This window comes from Apiospora aurea, assembly GCF_038362705.1.
Source record: "Apiospora aurea strain CBS 24483 chromosome Unknown utg000006l_segment0_segment0, whole genome shotgun sequence".
Classification (NCBI taxonomy): Eukaryota; Fungi; Ascomycota; class Sordariomycetes; order Amphisphaeriales; family Apiosporaceae; genus Apiospora; species Apiospora aurea.
The window spans coordinates 3,544,199-3,563,431 of record NW_027117393.1 but is presented as its reverse complement, the minus strand read 5'-3'; the positions used below and the strand labels follow the sequence as shown (position 1 = coordinate 3,563,431).

At 54.1% G+C, this 19,233-nt stretch overlaps 3 protein-coding genes across 3 annotated transcripts; 1 reads left to right on the top strand and 2 right to left on the bottom strand.

The window, feature by feature from the left end:
* Positions 1-784: 784 nt before the first annotated feature.
* Positions 785-1,831, top strand: PG986_009675 (uncharacterized protein; the record flags this gene model as incomplete). Its single annotated transcript, XM_066845897.1, has 2 exons — positions 785-944; positions 1,020-1,831. 2 exons carry the CDS (start codon positions 785-787, stop codon positions 1,829-1,831), a joined length of 972 nt encoding a protein of 323 aa, XP_066698295.1.
* A 3,042-nt stretch (positions 1,832-4,873) lies between these two features.
* Positions 4,874-7,061, bottom strand: PG986_009674 (uncharacterized protein; the record flags this gene model as incomplete). Its single annotated transcript, XM_066845896.1, has 6 exons — positions 4,874-5,106; positions 5,163-6,373; positions 6,427-6,622; positions 6,686-6,832; positions 6,906-6,919; positions 7,027-7,061. 6 exons carry the CDS (start codon positions 7,059-7,061, stop codon positions 4,874-4,876), a joined length of 1,836 nt encoding a protein of 611 aa, XP_066698294.1.
* Positions 7,062-14,575: 7,514 nt separating this feature from the next.
* PG986_009673 (HOOK protein) lies at positions 14,576-18,021 on the bottom strand (the record flags this gene model as incomplete). Its single annotated transcript, XM_066845895.1, has 5 exons — positions 14,576-14,592; positions 14,677-14,839; positions 15,081-15,167; positions 15,726-17,909; positions 17,971-18,021. The coding sequence occupies 5 exons, from the start codon at positions 18,019-18,021 to the stop codon at positions 14,576-14,578; spliced, it is 2,502 nt and encodes an 833-aa protein (XP_066698293.1).
* Between the last annotated feature and the right edge of the window lie 1,212 nt (positions 18,022-19,233).

Here is a 19,233-nt window from a genome sequence, read left to right as displayed (position 1 = left end):
CACGGAGAAAGGATAGCATCGCGAAGCCGATCCGAAGTGACCGATTCAATTCATCCCCAATCACCTCGTGCGACTTCATCCGAATGCCGCTGCCACTTTATCTGAAGCTCGTGCGGCGGTGGTGTGAGAAAGCTAGTAGTAGCAGCAGCCCATCCGGGCGGCGTGGACGTCGCAGATTTTGGGCGGTCGATCCTTTTGTCAATTGCTTGCTTGTCAGGAAGGGGGGCAGGCAGGTTTGAGCCGCACGCAGATCATGGATGGGCAAGTCGACGCGCGACCAGAAGCCAGAACAAAATAGATTTGCCGTCCGTCCCTGATCGAGCCATGGCGTAAGAGGCTGTCAAGGCCTGCGGTGGTGTTTCATGTGACATTGGCAGCGCACTGGCAGGATGGCCGAAATGGCAGAAGCCGTTCTTTTTGTTCGGTCGTGCAGCGGGGTTTGGCCTCTTTTGCGACCGTCTCAACTGTTTCAGCGTCGGGCGGTGGAGCTTCATCCAAGACCAGATGGTCCCTGCTTGTCACGTCGCATCAGAAGGCGGCATGTGGCTACCGGTACGACTCCCCTAATACGAGCCCTCGAACGCTCTGCCAGGAACGTGCTTTGGGCTATTTCCCTTTTGTTGTTGCTGTTCTTATTATCGCTATTATCTGTCATATTTATCTTATTTTTCACTTCTTGATGGCCTGGAGTCGACTTCGGAGGAGCAGGTAGCAGATAAAATCCCCTGCAACCCATCACCAACCAACCAGACGACGACGCAGTCCGGAGACGCAAGCCGTCGCCATGTTCCTTTCGAAGTCTTTATTGTTCGTGTCGGCGATCGGGAGGGTTACGCAAGTCGTAGGGAAAACGCCCGTCGGCTTCACACCAGCGACCGATGCCGATTTGATCGTGACGTATGGCCACATCGCGACGCAGAATGGAGTCGAGGTAGCCGAAGATGGTAAGGAATCATGGCCCAATCCAGTGGCGCGATTGCTCAATTGAATCGAACTGAATTGGCTAACGCGCATCGCAGCCGTCGCATCCCAACCGAGCCTGGCGACAACATCACAACTGTCGGGGTCGAGCTACGCCGTCATCATGGTCGACCTGGACATCCCCGTCGCCACGGATCCGCACACCCTGCTCCACTGGATGCAGACGGACTTGACACCCGCCACGACGGCGGCCACGTTCGCGACGGGCGACAATGGCACCATTAGCGCCGTCTTCCCACTTGAAAACACCAAGAACACCCCCGCGCTCGCCGACTACGTCGCCCCCGCCCCGCCGGCCAAGAACCCACTCAGCCATCGCTACGTGCAACTCCTCGTAGACACGAGCAGTCTCGGCGCGGAGGGCCTCGCGGCTCTCAGGAATGCCTCCTCAACCCGTATCGGCTTCGATGTCGCCGGAGCGCTCGCCGCCGCCGGCCTCTCCGACCGCGACGTGGTTGCGGGTAACTCGTACAACGTGACGAACCCGGGCCCCGTACAGGCCAGCGAGCTCAAGCGCGCCGTGCTGGAGACGCGCAGGATGGTGGTGCGGGCGCCAGAGCAGTGGGGGCGGCGACAGGAGCAGCAGGCGCAGACCAGCAAGGACGGCGAAGGCAAGCAGCTCCCGGGCATGTCGGCGCAGTCAAACTCGACGGTGGCCGTGGGCGTCTACGAGCGGAACGGGACCATCATCATCGGCGTGTTCCCAGGCAACAAATCGATTCCGTCCAACGGCACGGCTCCGCCCACCACCGTCCCCGTGTCCGGAGGCGCACCGGCGACGCTACCCTCGACTGCGGGCTGGACAACGGGCGTGGTCTGCTGTATACTAGGTCTGATGTTCTCGTTATGATGTTAGAATATTACTTAATCCATGTACAACACGAAAGAGCGAATAGCGAATATGTAGAATAGCCCTTGAGTGGCCCACCTTGCTTGATCTGCCTGTCGCATTCGCATTGTGTCTTGAGGTCGGAGATGTGTGAGAGTTGGTTGCAAGCCTATCCTGCTCTGCCCCTGGGCGGCACAGTGAAGACAGTCTCTGCAAGGAAAATAATCGAGATTTACGCCGTTACCTTACAAGGAGGTTTCTCCCACCGAGGCCCAGACGAGATCACCGCGCCACTGTAGATGGAAACATGCAGCAATTCCACAGGGGCCCTTTAAAAAGTCAAGTAGGCGGGATCCCGCCATTTCACCTTGCCCACCCTCTCAAAGATGAAAGACGGAACTCAGCCCTGCGGCGTACATGCGCCAGGCCCAAAGTTACTTGTGGCCCGGTGGCTCGAGGCGCCCTGGCACCTCCAGACCCGAAGGAATGGACGGGCTTCGATAGGACTTGGATATCGACGATCACCTGGACCTTTAGGGATGCGCACACGCGCATATAGGCTGAAGAAAGCGAGAGGGCGCCTGCTTGTGCCGAGATACTCATTAGTATTTCCAAATGCAGTAGGTAGGTTACCAGTAGTCAGGTTACACAAGCGACAACGCCATCCACCCACCCACGCAAACCTCGATGGTGTCAGGAGGGCGGAACGATCGCGACAAGCGAGATGGAAAGAGGAGACCGGAGTACCCAGGCAAGCGCATCCTTTCCGCGCAGGCTTGTATGTACGTGTAAAGTGTTGCCATCTTTCGAGTTCCGCGTATCCCACTGATTGGTTCGACAGCGAGAGGTTGCTTTGAAGTGGAATGGTGTATGCATTTCGCTTCGGTTCCCATAAACATAAACGCCCAAAACAGCAGCTCCCACTCTAGTACTGTGCACTGAATTGCAACGCTTACCGCGCACGCCAGTGTACCAGCCAGCCAACACCGGCTCGTGTGCGGTGTCTTTTAGTGGTCATGAATTGGAATGGCAGGCCGGATGAGTGTGTGGGTGGGTGGGAACTCCGGAGGGCCGCTCCCCGTTAGGGTGTTGGGATGCGCATAAGGTTGTCGCTCATTGGTCGCGTGGACGCCCGGCATAGTCATGGTGGTGCTGGTTTTGTGTAACCAGCAGATGCTTGTGTAACCACCAATACTCAGTACTCAGGCTCGGCTATCACTCACCACAGTGCCATGATTAGCTGCTGCTCAGCCCAGCCCAGCCCAGTCAGTCCATCAATCCTTCTTGTGTAACCAGCCGCCGGCCACTAGCTACCCCATCCAGCCCAGTGCCAGTGCCCCCCTTCCCCCTCTTCTTGTGTAGTGGAACCACCAATCTTAGGATCTGACAGTGGGTTGGCTAGTTGATGGCAGGTAGGGCCGGCAGTGCGGACGGTGGGCAGCCGAGAATGGAGTTGCAGCGCCAAAACACCACGGACAGCGGCACGCATGGGCAACAAGTCCAGAGCTGCATGCATTGCCTTCCTTGCCCTATCCCATATGACGTTTTCCGTTGCCGTGCCTCGTTTACCCTCTCCATACCTAGGTATATTTACCAGTTATTAACTGGTAGGGGCATAGCCCCGGCCTGTCGGCAACCACCCGCCACCCTGCCCCAAGCCCGCGCAGATCGGCGAAAACGCCGGGCGGACGAAGTAGACGCGAAAGAGAGGCAAGGGCATGCATGGGCTTGGCTGAGTGCTGGTGTTGCGCCGCGCGCTAGCTGTCTTGGAAAGGACGACGCGCGCTCGTTCTCCAGCAGGGTCTGCGGCACAGCAGCAGCAGCAACCAAATCCTCGTCTCATCCACAGCGTGCCAGCGTGCTGGGCCTCCGTAATTGGGGCAGGTATGTAGGTAGTAAGTAGTATGTCCATACCAAGGAAACAGCCCATTACAATTAATAATGCCAGGTAGGTCCAGACCTGCACGTCACTGGAGCGCGAATCCAATGGTGGTTGGTGAGAAACCACAGTAGATACATCGTTGGTAGTCGGTCGGGGAGACTCGCCGTCTGACAAATCCAGACCGTGCGTGTTACGTGGTACGGGGCAATCATGGGCCCGGATTCCGCCTTTCAATCGTCAAATTTCCAGGAAGAGGTAGTAGGTACTCCGTAGGTAAGCACCATAATCCGTCCTCAAAGGAGGGTTGTCAAGTTGTCTTGTGTGTGTGTTTGTGTGTGTGTGTGTGTGTGTGTGGTTCGGTCACGTGCCAAACCCGTTACACAACCTTACACATAAGCAAAGGAAATACTCTGCGACTGTTCGGAGTACTTCGGCATACTCTTGCCACCGCCGCCGCCTGCTTCCACGTTGTTCTTGTGTAACCAGCTGCTTTTGCCAGCTTCAATAAAGCCGTTCTGCGCGTAAACCCGATCCCTGCCCGCGCGGAATCACCCTGCATTAGCTAATGATGTACCTACCTACTGGACTTTTGGGGGCCAAGGTAGCAAGACCGGCCCCCTGTCGTTTCTGCAAATAGGACTTCTAGAAGTACATAATGCACTTACCCCCTAGTGAGACCGCTGGAAGATTCCGTCATAACGCCCATCTCATGGGCCATATGCAATATGCAGGTGCGTACTTTACAAGGGCCTGCCTTGCGGCACAGCAGAGTGTAGGTGGTCCATCCGCCTGCCCTCGCAGCAACCCAAGCTTTCAACGGTTCATACAGATTGCGCGAGTCGTGGGATGCGACGGCTCTACGGGTACTTGGCACAAGCTATCTCCCATTTCGGCTGGTGGAGTGCATCGCATTCCTCGTGGCCCACTTGACTATTGTCGTCCGTGATTGGTTCCGCTCGCCCAATCCTGATGGTGCACAGCGGTGGGCCGTGATTAACATCTCACCATCTGCTCTAAAATCAGGGCCAAATCAGGGTCTGCACTATTCAGCCTATAGGGCTGACGATGATATAGTGCACAAAGCATGCATGTGTCACATAGGTCCTGCCGTACATGGTGTTACTTTTGGCACCCGTAAAATTGGCTTTAACTGATTATTTGTAATTTTATCGAGGGGATATCTAGTACGAAAATTGGCTCAAGGCTGTTAGTGGTAGAGCCGCCTCGGGCTCACAAAACCCCATGGTTATTGCCGGATCCATGGCGTTGTATGTGCTGTCGAGCTGCTCAATGTGGCTCCAGTTACGAGTGGGATATTTCGGGTGCAATGGACATGGCAACCGGTTTAGTATAGTGTCTGCTTGCGCCAGGCTCAAATAGGTCGGGCTGTTAGCATGATGGTCCCTGAAAAGATCTAGTGATGAATTAGCAACTGAATTATGTAGAGTTTTTCGACAATACATGACTTACCGGCCATGAGTTTAGGGAGGTACCACCTCTTCCCGAACTCCTCCAGAAAATGGAGTAGTGACGATTCGAGCTGCGTTAGGCTGCCCAGTGGGACGTGTGCGTTGGGCCCCGACTTTTGGAACAAGTTGAGCACCATGAGAGCAGTGAATGCGACTATTGTCACGATGGGGTTCACTCGGGGCGAACATTGCTGGCCCCAGTGGCCGACCAGCATGGCAAGCTCACACGAAGTCTCATGCAGTGCTGCCCAGTCGCTCGTCCACTCCTCGCTACCAACCGTCAGGCCAGTCGGCATATAGACTGCCTGGCCCACCGCATGAAAGAGAAACACGTTGAGAAGCCGCTGGTTGTATTCGGCGTCCGTCTCGGTCTGCAGGGCGTTCCGCGTCAAACATAAATAACGGGGTGGTAGTGACAGCTTCAGCGAAGCAAGATCATTCTTCAGCCGAGCTGTCCGCAACATGAGGCGCTCCGCCCCCTTTTCTGTCCGAAGACGCACAAGGGTGCCGGCATCACGGACCGTTGCTGCCATGATCGAGTTAATATTCAGGCCCGACGTGTGCTTCTGTGTGAACACCTCTTGCGTCGTTCTCCAAATGTTGCTCAGGTCTTCCGCCAGAAATAGCTTGGGAAGGGTGTGGAAGGGAAGTTCGGGGCTGGAGCCATCAGGCGGTCTTCGCACGAGAGCAGTATTGATACTCTCATGATCGATAATCGTGCAAGCTGCCGATGCCGCGTTGACGTAGCTGTCAAGGGTGAAGACACACCACCATGCGTAGCGCCAGTCTTCCATTTCTTGTTCCGTAGACATCCGGGTGTCGAAAGCCGAGCAAAGATTCGGGTTCTCGATCTGGTTTAGACCCAGCGCATGTGCTTTTCTTGTGAGCCTGCTGACCCTCATCCAAGTTGTCGTCCCCGGGAACTGGGCGAATTCGTAGTATGCCATGATGCACTCCAGTCGGAAACGGCTCAAGTTGCCACGGGATAGGTTGAGGTCTTCGTCAGACGTGGTCGAGGCAAGCAGAGAAGCCAGGCACATGTCTACGCAGTCGGTTGTCCAACTTGAGACCGAACCCATTGTCCTGGCTGTCACGGCGGTCATGGCTACAATGAGCTCGAGACTGATGCTGCCGGCATCATATTGCTCCATGAACCTCTCTTTGTGGATCAAAGGAAATGCCGGGTTGACCTCATCGAAGTACGTACAGAGCCTTCCAGCATGTCAGCAAGGGTAAAAAACAAATGTTTCAGTACACCAACTTACAGAGCACGCTCTTCATAAGTCTCAATTGTGTAGCCCAGAAAACGGCCGTGGTCCATTGCTAATGGTACGCCAAACGGCGATGAAGCGGCACTGAATTCCGCAGCATCAAATGTCACCATAGAGTTACGGTGGCTGCCGCTGCTGGTAGGCTGCATCTGCGGTGATGGAAGTCGTGTCGTTGATGCTGGAACGACTGCTAGAGACTGTTAGAGAAAAGAAAGTTTAAGCCGTTAGCGGCCATGTATGATGTAAAGCGTACCTGTGATGTTGATAGCTTCGGACGGAGGAGTCAAGGTCTTGTTTCGCCGGGCGCCACGTGGCGGTCCCGGCTTCTTCCTCTCGGTGGAATAGACGCATGAGAAGCCGCCTTCAGCGCAGCGAGAACATTGTGGCCGATGGAGATCGCCTGCAATAGTTTCGATGGTGCGTTAGCCAATCTATTCAAGAGGCGATATCGGAGATCGAAAGGCAATACAAACATTTGACCTTCTTGCTGTTTTCGAGGTAACACGATAGCCAAGTCAGTGTGGGTTCACTCAGCAGAGTAGGTTGCTCCGGCGGCTGGACTGGGGTTGATTGGAGGACCGGGTCCCGACTTACCGGATGCACCGATCGCATACGCGCCCGTTCAGCATGGTGTCGCTCGTCTTCCGGCTCTGCACTCGTGTGTGGGACGGCATGATAAGTATGGGAGGCCACCGCCTCTAAGTGACTTTTGTTTGTCGGCCAAGAGACACAAAGTCTAGCAAATGGGTAGCATATGGCCCAAGAGTTGTTCCAGAGGCAATGTCTCGGGGAGGCGTGGTGGTGTATTTCAATGTAACGGAAATAGGGCCTGAGGATTTGAGCCTGGAGGAGGTTGCTGCAATGCAGCGCAAGTAAGCAAGCTTAGCAAAGACTTTGATGCGAATCGAGCAATGGTAGGTGAGTTGGAAAAAGGGTACTTGAAGCTAAGTATATATGGCAACGACAATGATACGGCACGGAAACCGAGACGGAGATTGGATACAAGATGCCGGGGACGCAAAGGGTTGGGATCGATGTCGTTCGCAGGTCGCCAGGATGATTAAGGATCAAAGGTCAGCGTGAGACCAGACTCGGCTCAAAGAGCGGGATGGGTGCCAAATCCACTTTCCTTCAGCGGATTCTCCATTGCAGCGCCTGCCAGCCTGCCGTTGCAGTGGTGCAGTGTAAATTCACGGCCCCCTGCCCTGCTTGGTCCGGGTGCCTAAGCCCCCCTGTGCAAACCACCCAGACACCCCTGCCCGCCTGTTTTTTCTGCCCCATCCTAAGTATCAATTGACGTTAGCACGCCCACGAGAGGAACCGAGGAGAGGAGCCCTTGTTCGTTCGTTGCCTTCCTCTCATCGCCCCCGCCCCTCCCCCCCGGTCCCCTGCGCCCAAAGCCATGCCCCGCTTATGCAATCGAGACAAGGACAAAAGTGAGCAGTGGTGATGTTGAAGCCTGCATATCGGACTCCAAGGGAAGTGTACGTACAGAAGAGAATGGTCTGCAGAGTCGTCTGTAATAGCTTCCAGTTTGATAAGCCCCCCTTCTCCTCGATGTCGTGCCGCAATCTTGAAGAACGCCTTATTTGTCGCGGTGGGTAGGGCAATCAATCAATCGCGGAAAGGTTGGATCTGGCCATTGGCGGATGTGTCCCTGCTGTACCACCAACCCAGGAGCCACGTTCCCCCTTTCCTTGGAGGACTAAAGATTGATCTCTTTTCCCTTCTCTCTCTCGGACTTTTTCAATCTTTCAGATTGAGTATTCTGTGCGTACTGTCTGGGTCAGCCATGGCTGCAGTTTTCGACTCGCTCAGAGTTGAATACCTACCTAGCCATTACATAAACGTTGATTATGCATGCATTCCCAGTGCCTCTGGTCACGACAGAAGCTCCCTTCATCCACAATAGGGTCCATCTGCATAGTGCCAGATAGAGGTACCCCATCGTCACATACGCGGCACGATCAGACACGATTTCTCTATCGACCCGTGCTTCCCTCACCGTGCCTCGCCCGACCCAGTGCTCTATTTCGGCGCGAGTGCCTCGGTGCAAAGCAGCCTTATGCTGATCCGGAGGAACTACCTGGTCCTGGCGCGGCTTTTGGGGGGGCAGTACCCGGTTATATCAGCCCCCAGATTGGCTCGGAGGAACTAGGGGTCCAGGCCAAAATGCTCTATGTCGACTTGCAATTGCCTTGTTGGGCTTAGCCCCAACTTGTCACGCCCAACTAAGTAGTATGGCCATAACTTTAAGCTTTCACAGACAAGCGACGCTCCCAATAAGAGTTCGAACAAGCGACCCGCGCTTAAACCCGTTTTTTCCTCTCGCAGAAGCAGGGAGGCAGGCCGAGCGAAAGGCGAAGGTTGGCCGAAGGGAGGGCGGACGGGAGCCAATTGTAGCCTCTGAAGAAGTACCCTTGCCTTCTGGCATGCTTCTACACTATGCCAAGCCGACGAGAATAGCTTTTCTGGCAAGGTTGATGGCGTGGCAAAGTAGCATTCTTCAGAACCAACAGAATACCTTATCTCACTCCATGCTGCGTGATCTAGCACCAAAGTAGGCGCAAGACGCCTGTCGCACAAACTTTCTGACAAAGGTGGTGAGCTGCTGCACCCTTCACCCTTCCAACGGCGCTTCTGTTGCCTAGTCGATGTTTGGCAAGTCCATAGCCACGTGTCTGACAGCGGTTTCCCCGGTTCATGATGGCGTTTCGGACCTGCCGCAATGATTGGGATAGGATCATGGACGCGGAGGGTGAGGTGATTCGCGATTGGTGTGCTTGGCCTCGTGGTCATGTATGAATGCAGCTAAGCGACCAATATGGCGAGTAGTGAGAGCTCGATGTCAGTGGTTCGAACTGACGTCACACAGGCTATGAGTCGAACCAGTCTGTTTCCAAAGTACCGTCTTGGCAGTGACTGGATTAGGATGAGGGCACCGGGGGAGCTACATGGTAGTCTCCATCGAAGAAAGCTCTGGTGGTGAAGACTCGTCCCTCGGCCTATAAGGATGATTTGTGTTTCCTCCAATCAGGGGCCTGGTAGACCATGTTGCAATGAAATGCATGATGCTTCCGACGATTCTGGTGCATCTATGGTAGCTCCAGAGGGTAAAGCTCTGGAGATAGCCCTACATGGGGCCCCTTACAGTTCGCTAGTTTCATAGATCGTTCGTTGTACCTCGAAAATGATCAGTTTGGCTCAGGTCATGCCTTCCCAGGCCTATTCGACCCAAGAACGCCGGCCGTCATGTTTTGCACCATGAAAGCGCTGTGCCGTGGCCAGTCCGTCCACCCTACGAGATCGCAAGGCCGGTTGCTGTATGTTGGCGGCGTAGTAGTCCTGAACTCGTGTTGGAAAGTCTCATGATCCTTCTTCTATCGGTGTATCGAATCATCCACCGGAGACGGCTCGTTCTGGAAGATTGAAAAAGTCCGTTCTTGCAGGATGTAGGTACCTGCTCCCTGCAAGCGGGCTTGCCAACGGCCGGCGGCGGCCCAGTAAAAAGTACACACCCAAAAAGGCCACCAGAGACGGAACAGGGGGAGGGGCAAAGAGCGGAGGCAGGGGACGGATACCACCCTCGAGTAGCACAAACTGATGGTGCGCGCACATACTTGTATCAACAGGCGAGGCCTGGGCGAAACTCGTCCGATTGACTTGGGTATGAGCGACTGGTCTTCCTCGCGAGCTTCATTATGTATCTGGCGGCGATTTGGCACTCAGCACGTGGTATTGTCCATGTTAAGAGAATTGCTCGGTTCAAAGTTGTTTCCTGCGTTGATGTTGACTGTCCTTCGGCCGAGATCAGCTGTCAAATGCCGTTGCTTGTGGGCTGCCGAAAGCTGCCTAGCGTAGCTGCCTAGCTGAATGTAGCGTATGAAATACCGTGATATTCAATTTGGAGATGTATGCATTAAGCTGGTCGGTCTATCGTTGCATAACCGGTCTTTGGCCCTTCTACTTCTGGCCTTGCCTTGGCTGCATTGGCCTTCTTTTTCTAAGCGACGGCCATGTGCCATTCATGCGCCATCGAGCCCAGAGGAGGTGAGATTGCTGACGCATCTCGGCTACTATTTCAGGCATTTGTAATCTGCAATCGGAGTCAATATGCGCGTAATTACGTGACACGGGGGTGGTGGTGGTGGTGGTTGGTTACACAAACGCAGACGCGGTCTGCGCTTTATTTCCGCGTGCAAGGCAGGTGCGACCCGACGCAGTGGGCGCAGTGTGGTATGGTGTCATCATCATGCTTTGGGTTTTACCTGGCGGGCTACTAAAAAGGGGGTTGTATCTCTATCCCCAAGTGAAAAGAGAGCTAGGCCGTTTCTGGCACGCCACTTTGTAGTCAATTGCAACGACGCCGCCACTACCTAACCAGCTGTCGGGCTTGTTGATTTCCATCCATGCCGCGGGAGTCTCGGGGGGTTTTCTAAGTCATAGCCAAGCCAGGTCCGCAGCGCCTACGCTATGCCTGCTACGTATCACCACCCTAGACGCAGGAAGGAAGGAGGCCCAGATGCAGCAACCGAAACCGCTGTGCCGCAGGACCGTTGTCCTTTCATCGACTACGATTTGATGCCGGAGCAGCCCGGCTGAACCGAAGACTCATAATGAGCAGGTTATCTGTGCCGTACAGCCATCCAGGGTGATGACAAGTCAATCCTCACTCCTGCAAATGAGCGTCTGCATGCTGCATCCTCAAAAGGCCTTGTAGGCAGCTGTGGTGTGGGAGGAGTGTGACTAATAGGGGGTTGGTTGCATTACTGGGCTTGTGCGGCACCGAGTCGAAGTTATTGGGAAGGAATCAACCCATCGCATACAGATATGACGTGAAGACGGCATCTTCGTCACGTCCAGATTTCGGGCTTAGCTCAACATTGCCCCGAGCATTAGAATAACCTAGCCAGTAAAACTATTTTCGTCAAAGGGGTGTTGGGGGTAGTTAGACCGTCAGCGGTCTGGCAGCTAGGGCATGGCTACTTCTGAGCCCCTGGTGGTATCGAAGGCGAGGTAATGACGAAGACACATCTGTAACAGGAGCTCGCACCAAACTGTCGTTTAAATCAACAGTCTGTGGCTGGCCAAGCACCGTTTAATTATTGGTTGTAAAACAAAGTGACCCGGTCAGCACTCTTTCTCGAGATAAAGTACTGACTCACCTGGCCGAGTTCTGCAGGTACCGTATATATAGACCTGCCATCTACATGCTTTCGTCACTAAACCTTACCACTATCTCTGGGGCAAGTTCTTCGTAAGGTTGAGCGCCATTTTGCTTTCCACATGGGCTGACCAGGTTGGCGTCGAAATCGAAACCACCAGAAGAGGCCGTGCCGTTTCCCTCTACTTAGGCAGCTACTGGTCAATGGGGCGGGTCAGCCACGCCATGTGGCCTTCCCGCCTTTTCCCCATGAGTTTCTTTGACTAGACAGGCAGATGCGGTCCCGTGCGGTTGACGGTGACGGAGCCCGCCATGGGCCTCAAAAGAGGTATGATGCAGGCGCCTTCCGCAGCTAAGGGGTTGGCAGTTCCAGGTTCCCACAGGGCTGTTCACAGTATTTTTAGCAGACGAGAGACGCGATGTTCTTCAACAAGCGCCTCGGCCTGCAAGAAAACTAGTCTTGAAAGAGGGCCATTGAAATTTCCGTAGGTCAAGACATACACATCAGTTCCGCCGGTAGCACGTGCGGGCCAGGGGCTGGTTCCTCCGGAGTTGTGGGTCCGGACGATACCTACTTAAGTATCTTCAAGGCAACCTTGACCCTGTCTTGCCCTGCCCTACCGTGCCTTGTTCTGCCCCATTCTGCCCCGTCCATGCCATCATCTACATCATTCAAACGTAGTGGACATGCCCATTGATCCTGCGCGGATCACGGGGAGTGGGTGGATGCTGTCAATAAGCGCGGCTGTCGCTAGATGAGGCAGTGATTCTTAAGCGGGGAGAAGAACATGGTTACACAGTTACCCATGCTATATACGCCGTCATTTACTGTTTGAATTTGACGCCAAGTAACGGCAAGATGAACGAAACGCGGTAGACCCACCGCTAACTCCATCATGATGCAGCCAAAAGGGGCCTTGTGGTCACCAAGGTGTATATCGGAGAGATTGAGAGATTGCAGCGTTGTGACATACGCCTCGATCAGAGGCGGAGAGGTTATTGCCACTCCTAAAACAAAGGAATTCACACAGAGTCCAGCAAATACAGTCCCTACTGGAAGAAAACCTAATAAAATACTCAACTCTACAATATCCTCGACGTCTGCTATTTTACATAGCAGTGGATCTTAGTTGCGGACAGCTAGTCGCTCCGAAGTTCGATGCCTCCAGTTGCTCCGGCAGCCCTAAGTAAATCCCCATGGCGGAGCACACCTACTGTCCGAATATGGCTTCAATATGAGCCCACGCGAGGAGGCCCAGTATTGCACGACACATACCGCTACTGCAGGAGCAAAGATGGGATTGCACTTCTGCGCCACCAAGGCACGGCCACTCAACTGTATGCAGGTAATGAGATACACCATATATGATTCTAGTAATATAGGCTACGTGCTTTGGAAGCCTTCCAGATGAGTGGCGCAATAACCTACTGTGCCTTCTACCGATGTCGCCTTCGTGATCTTCTACTCTACTCGGCGTATATCGGTGAGGAACTATGGCCGAGAACGAAGTTTGAGGATGTAAAGTGGCTCATTATCCAGATTCTCGACGTAGTTATTGATTTTGCTGGGCTGACCTAGTATGCATTCGACGCGGAATCCCCCGTGACTGCGTCGTACGCCGAGCTTGCCCTTCTAGCTATCATGTAGCCTTCCTTGGCCCCGAAATGCTTCCTGTCGAGTCTATTCTTTCTTCTTCATAGTCTTCTCCACCGGAATACTCCCAAGACGGGGCCCTGGAGTTCCTTTTATATAAACAAAGACTGCCACTTTCTCGTAGCGTGAGGGCTTCGCACCGCGTCAATTCGATTTGTAATGGGTTGTCGATCCTATTGTTCGGACGAGATAGGGGTTAAAGGGGTTTAGATCGAAAAACGATACGAAGTGGCCGCGTACGGTCACGGTCAGGCGGACAAGACGGAAAATTTGGATCGGAGTGACTGGAGATCTTCTGTGGTCAGCAAAAATGTCCCAACTAACTTATGCGACCCTCGTACTGGTCACTCATTTAGCACAAGCCGCACGGTTGGACCGTCACTCGCCTCGCAAACCACGTCTCTTGACTTGGAGGGGTAAGAAGTACAACCTAGTGCAGGGATCGAGGGTATAGCTAGGGGTTTTGTCTTGTTTCCAGGCGTTGGACAGCACCTCGTTATGACAATGAAGTCTGGATAAGGTATGGCTAGACCCAAGCTCCAAGTAGCGTGTTCTCGACCACGTGTACAGAACTTTAGTAGAATGCACGTCACCAACCTAGAAGAGCAGTAGCCTACCGACGGAATAATATGCGCGGGGGAGCGATGAACGTGCGTTGGCTGAAATCTGGGTTGTCTCGCTGCCACCCGAGCATCGGAGGGTTTGATCCACATGCTGTTCCTCCGACCTTTCCTGTAGGGCAGAAAGAGTACCATCAAACGGAGGAATACATGCATCGCACGGAGAGACTCGCTGCTCTAGAACCCTCCCGGTCTGTGTTGCCAACGAGGGCCGTGGTGCCTGCAGGAATGAGCCCGAGAACATAAATAAGCCGCCCATGGCGGTACGGGTTTGTTGACTATCTACCTAGCTTCCTCGGACGCGACGCAATGGTCTCGTGTTAGGAACGACATCATATAAGCGAAGAAAGCCTCTCACGCTGGAACGCACTCGGAAGTGCCAGTCATAACAACACAGCCTTGCCCCTCATCTCAAGCCACAAGAAAACGCCGGTTCTGCGATGCCCCGGAGCGGGGACCTCACATGCTTTGCGACAGCACACACGTCTACGAAGGGTATATATACGAGAAAATGCTCAAAGGGACGGCAGGAAAGCGGTACAAAAGAAGATAATGTCCAAGGGACCAGAAAGAAGATGTGGCTGAAATCAGCCGGCAACCAATAGCGTAGAAGCCTCTTTGTCCAAAAGATCCTGCCCTAGCAAAGGGTTAGGGGGCGCGAGGACAATGAGAGGCGGCAACGGTGCAATGTCACGCTTGGAGTTCCTATCTCCGAGGTGTAGCTGCAATGGGATCAGTATCCATTCAAGTCCAGGTGCGGGAACGACGAGTGTCGCGAGGGCATCGAGGATATCAGCAATGCTTACCATTGACCATTTGTCTCTGCTTGTTGAGCCAGCTCTTAGGGGCGTCACCACGTCGCTGCAAGACGACATGATTGCTCTGCAGGCGACTGGTCAGGTCGTACCACGCTGTGGCGATCATGGCGTTCTCCCGCTGGAGGTTCTTGATGACCAGCTCCTGCTGTGTCTGGAGAAGTGTGGATGGAGTCAGTGTCACGGGCGCTTCAATATATATGCATGTATGCTTGACACGGAAGCTCATGCGACTTCGCACACAATCGCGCATGTAGACGGGTAAGGAGAGAAGATTGAAATCCATTAATATCCATCGTGGGAAGAGCCCAGCTCGCCCACGAGCGCAGCAACGTTCGCGTATCGGAAAGCTGCTGAATAGCCGAATGATACAAAAGAGAAGCAAGTGGACATACCTTCTGAGCGCCATCTGTCGTTCCAGCTCTAAGATCTTTGACGGTCTTCTCGAGGTCGTGGCGATGCTGCTCGGATTGATCCAGTTGCTATTTTGAGACATCACACATTAGTTGCCCGAACCCATACAATGACAGTGACCAAGAAGCGTAGAGATAAACTCATCCAACTGACTTCTTCCGGAACCAGCCCGACCCCCAGCCACTTGACTTGGGCCTGGCCGGTGCAGAACCCGGTTGATGGTAAGGGGTTCCAGGAGATAGAGAAGGAATCGGGCGCCTTGGCAAACGGGAAGTCGATTTCTGATCCGCAATCTCCGGAGAGGTACGGCTACTCGGAGGCCGAGAGCCCGATAGTCTTAACGATGGGCTCTTGGAGACGCCAAATAAGCCGTCCTCGTTGAAGTTGTAAGCAGGATGGCCCTCTTCAGCAACCTTTGGGGACGCGGAAAACGGGGTCGTGGTTTTCCACGTCCCCAAAAGACTGAAGATGGACCGATGCTTGACCTTGACGCTGACGAACTCGCCATCTTCCTCGGTATCCGAATCAGGATCCGAGTCGGGATCCGAGCCGGGATCCGAGTTGGTATCCGAGGGATCTTCTTCTGATGGCTGGGAATGACTATGACTTGACGAAGCAGAACTTACCTCGCTCAACTTCTTGTACCTAGCTCGCAGCTTCTCCATCTTCTCGGTCGTCTTGGCGACGTCCGGGTTGACGGCCTGGCCATCGACGGCCTTCTGAAGCTCGTTGCTGACGTTCTCAACCTCCTTACGGAGGTGATCCTTGTCGATGAGGGCGACCACGAGCTGCTCTTGCTTGTTGTCATAATCTCCCTTAAGGTTATCATACTTCCGGCGAAGAGCGTCGAGTTCGGCCCGTAGCGAAACGGCCAGCAGGTTGTCGGTCTCCTTGAGCGCTTTAAGACGTTCTTCTTCTTCTTGTTTGGCAAGTGCGTCCACTTGGTCATCAATGTCAGTTCCATCACCATAATTCATCAGGTATTTCATATATATAAGCTTACTGTCGCCTCGGGCTTCAACGACCTCACGCTCCTTGTCCTTGAGCTCAGCTTGAACGGATTCCAGCTGGCGGCCAAGGTGCTTGGAGCGATTCTCCTCGGCGAGAACTTGCTTGCGTAGGTTGGAATAAGCTTCGGCCCTGATGAAGTCGGTGGTCAGTATACTGAGTTCGCTGTTCACATCCAGGGCTGCTTGGAGAGCGTTGACCAACCCTTCGCCGTTCATGTTGTTGATCAACGCATTGAGAGATTCTTGCCCAAGCGTGTGCTTCTCGAAAAGCTCGTTGTACTTGTCTTGGAGCGCCTTGCGGCGCTCCAGCTCGTTCTCGATTTGCTGCACAAGCTGGCCCTTCTCGGTCTCGGTGCCGATGCTGGCTTTGAGCATCGCATTCTCGGCTTGAAGACGAGATACCTCGAGGTCCTTCAAGGACACATCTCCAGCGACGTTGCCGTTCAGTTCGTCCTCTAGGGATTGGGCCTGGGGTCGGGCGGCATAGGGCGTCTCGGGTACCGCCGACGGATCAAGCATCATCATCTTCTCTTGCTGGTCCGCCATATACTCCTCGTCGTGCTTGATCTTCATCTCGAGGTTCTCGTTGTGCCTCTCCAGCTGCTGAATCTTCATGGTATAAGCGGCCCTCTGGTCCCGGAACTCGCTTTCCTGGACCTCGTACTGGCTCATCTTCATGGCGTACTTGTCGTTCTCGGACTTCAGCTGGGTGAGGTGTCTCTGGACGGCGATTATCTTCTCCTGCTCTTTGTAATAATCGGCGCGCTCGCCACGTAGCTTTTGCACCTCGTTTTCCAGAGGACGCAGCGTCTCGAGCTTCTGTTTCAGATGCTCTGCCGTGTTAGCTTTCCTGTTGAGATCCTCGTTGATCTTCTTCAGGTCCTCGTTCTCGCCAAACAACGGGGCTAGTCGTTTGTTCTCGTTCTCCAATCGCTTGGCCAGCTGCTCAAATGCCTCCTTTTGCATGCGGAGTTCCTCCATCTGTACCTCGAGGCTGTCGATGAGCCGGATCTTCTCGTCTCGTTCCCTCCTAGTCCGCGCGAGCAGCTCCGAGTTAGACGCACCCGACTCCAGTTCTCTCTGCAGTTCATCCCTCTCTTGCACCGTCTCGGAGTGTATTTCCTTGAGTTCGTTGTAGCTGTCTTGAAGGTGGTCGTGCTTCGTCTTGAGGTCAGCGGCCAGTCTCGTGTATCGCTCGTTGTCGCGGCGGAGGCGGGCCATCTCCGCCTCCAATTCGTAGTCGACTTCGGCGGCGGCAGCTCCTGCAGGGGCTGCCGCGTAGGACCCAGCGGCACTCGATGCATCGTGAATGGTCTCGGGTGCCATGGCGCCCTGGCTGATTCTGGCTTGGGACTCTTCCATGATGGCCATCAACTGTGTCATGCCGGCTTGGTCGAGGGTCGACTGCATGTCCGTGAGGACACTCCGTGACAGCTGGCTATCCGTGGTGTTCACACTAGCAACCAGGAAGACCGAAAGGAGCTGGAACATGCCTTCCGGTTCTGGCTGCTTGTCAAGCAACTGGAAGTTGATATCCTTGACCAAAACCTCGACATCTTCGCAATGTCTCCTTATGAAGTCACGCAAGGAGATGTGTACGATGTGTAGGTTTCGCCGCCTGTTACCCTCGACAGGACGGCCGCCGGAGGAAGCGGCTATGGAGAGGTTCTCGGCTAGCTCGGTAGGGTCGTAGTTTTTATCGATGATGGAGAGGAGGTCGGAGAAGACGGAGCCGTCGTAGAAGTCCTCGATTTTCTTGGGGCCGGGCTTCTGTTTGCCGTCGGCCAGCATCTTGGCAGTCTGCGTCGCGACAGTGTTAGCTTACGGTGGCAGCAATGATTCAGGCAGGAAGGAGACTTACCCAGTCCAGCAGGACATGCTGGCGCGCTTTGGTGAATTTGCTTCGCGGCATCTTGGATGGTGGTTCCGGCTTGCAATTTGTTACCACGCTCTTGTTGTCTATAATATAGGGAGTTTAAAAGGAGGGTTGAAAGGCAACCGCCGCTCTCTGGCGAGCTTAAGCCCGTGTCGTCTAGCGGATATCGACCAGGGTAGTTCGTGTCGTGTGGGGAACAGGGCCGGCGGTAGTTGCTGTAGCTGCACCTGCACGCTGTGTAGGCACGGCGAAAAGGAAGAAAGGGAAAAAAAGAGCGGCTAAGATAAGAGAAAAAAAAACTGTATGTATGCTGAGAGTGTAGAAATAAAAACGACGTGTCCAACAAGCAATTGTTCTCCTTCGACCAGCGACCGGGGGGAGGGGTTATCAAGGGAAGAAGTAATGAGTCGATCACAAAGGCAACAAAGGATCACCAAGGATGACGAGGTTTCATTCTCCAGCGGGCATTTAAAGGAGAGAGGATCAATGCGAATTGGGTGGGCTAGGTGTTTCGGGCCACAAAGCGCATTGTGTGGTTTCGCCAAAAAGCCACGACACGAGGAGAAGACGACCAGAGTTGAAGTTTGACAGCTCTAGCCCTTGGGCTAACCTTCCTTTTAGAGTTTATTCGGTACAGGTGATTTCAGGTAAGTATGCACGAGGCCGTGGTGCTGGTCCTGGGGAACATGTAACCCGACCTTGGAATCGAGTCAAGCGTCGGCGGAGGAGGATTGAAGAGAGAAGACGTCAATGTCAATAGGTGTGTGTTGCAGTCGGATGTCGTAAATTAGGATTATTGCATCAGCCCAAAGCCTGGAGATACTTGGCTGCAGGGCCTTTTGCTGCGGGCCGGGGTCGGTCACTGCCTTATCTATCAACCCGAAACCCTACGCTAGCTCTTTTCAGACGCTGCACGACGCTTCTAGCCAGGGGAAAACAGGGGATCACAGGCGCTGGAGGGGCTCGACAGGGCTCTCGACTGGGGGGCTCCAAGGCTCGTTCCAACGCTAATCGCGAAGTTTGGCTGTTCGGGTGCGCTGAGTCTCTAACAGCTCTTTCTCTCTCTCTCACTGCCGCAGCGTTTTTATGTCTTTATCTACATACTCATTATTGGGTGTTTCAGACATGCAGCAGTACGCTGGTGTTATGCGATCGAAATGGTAAGATTAGCATAAGATCTTGTCTCAATCATCAGCCACTTGACACCTGTCATTTGACGGCTTGTATCACCTCGCCCGAGAGTCCCGA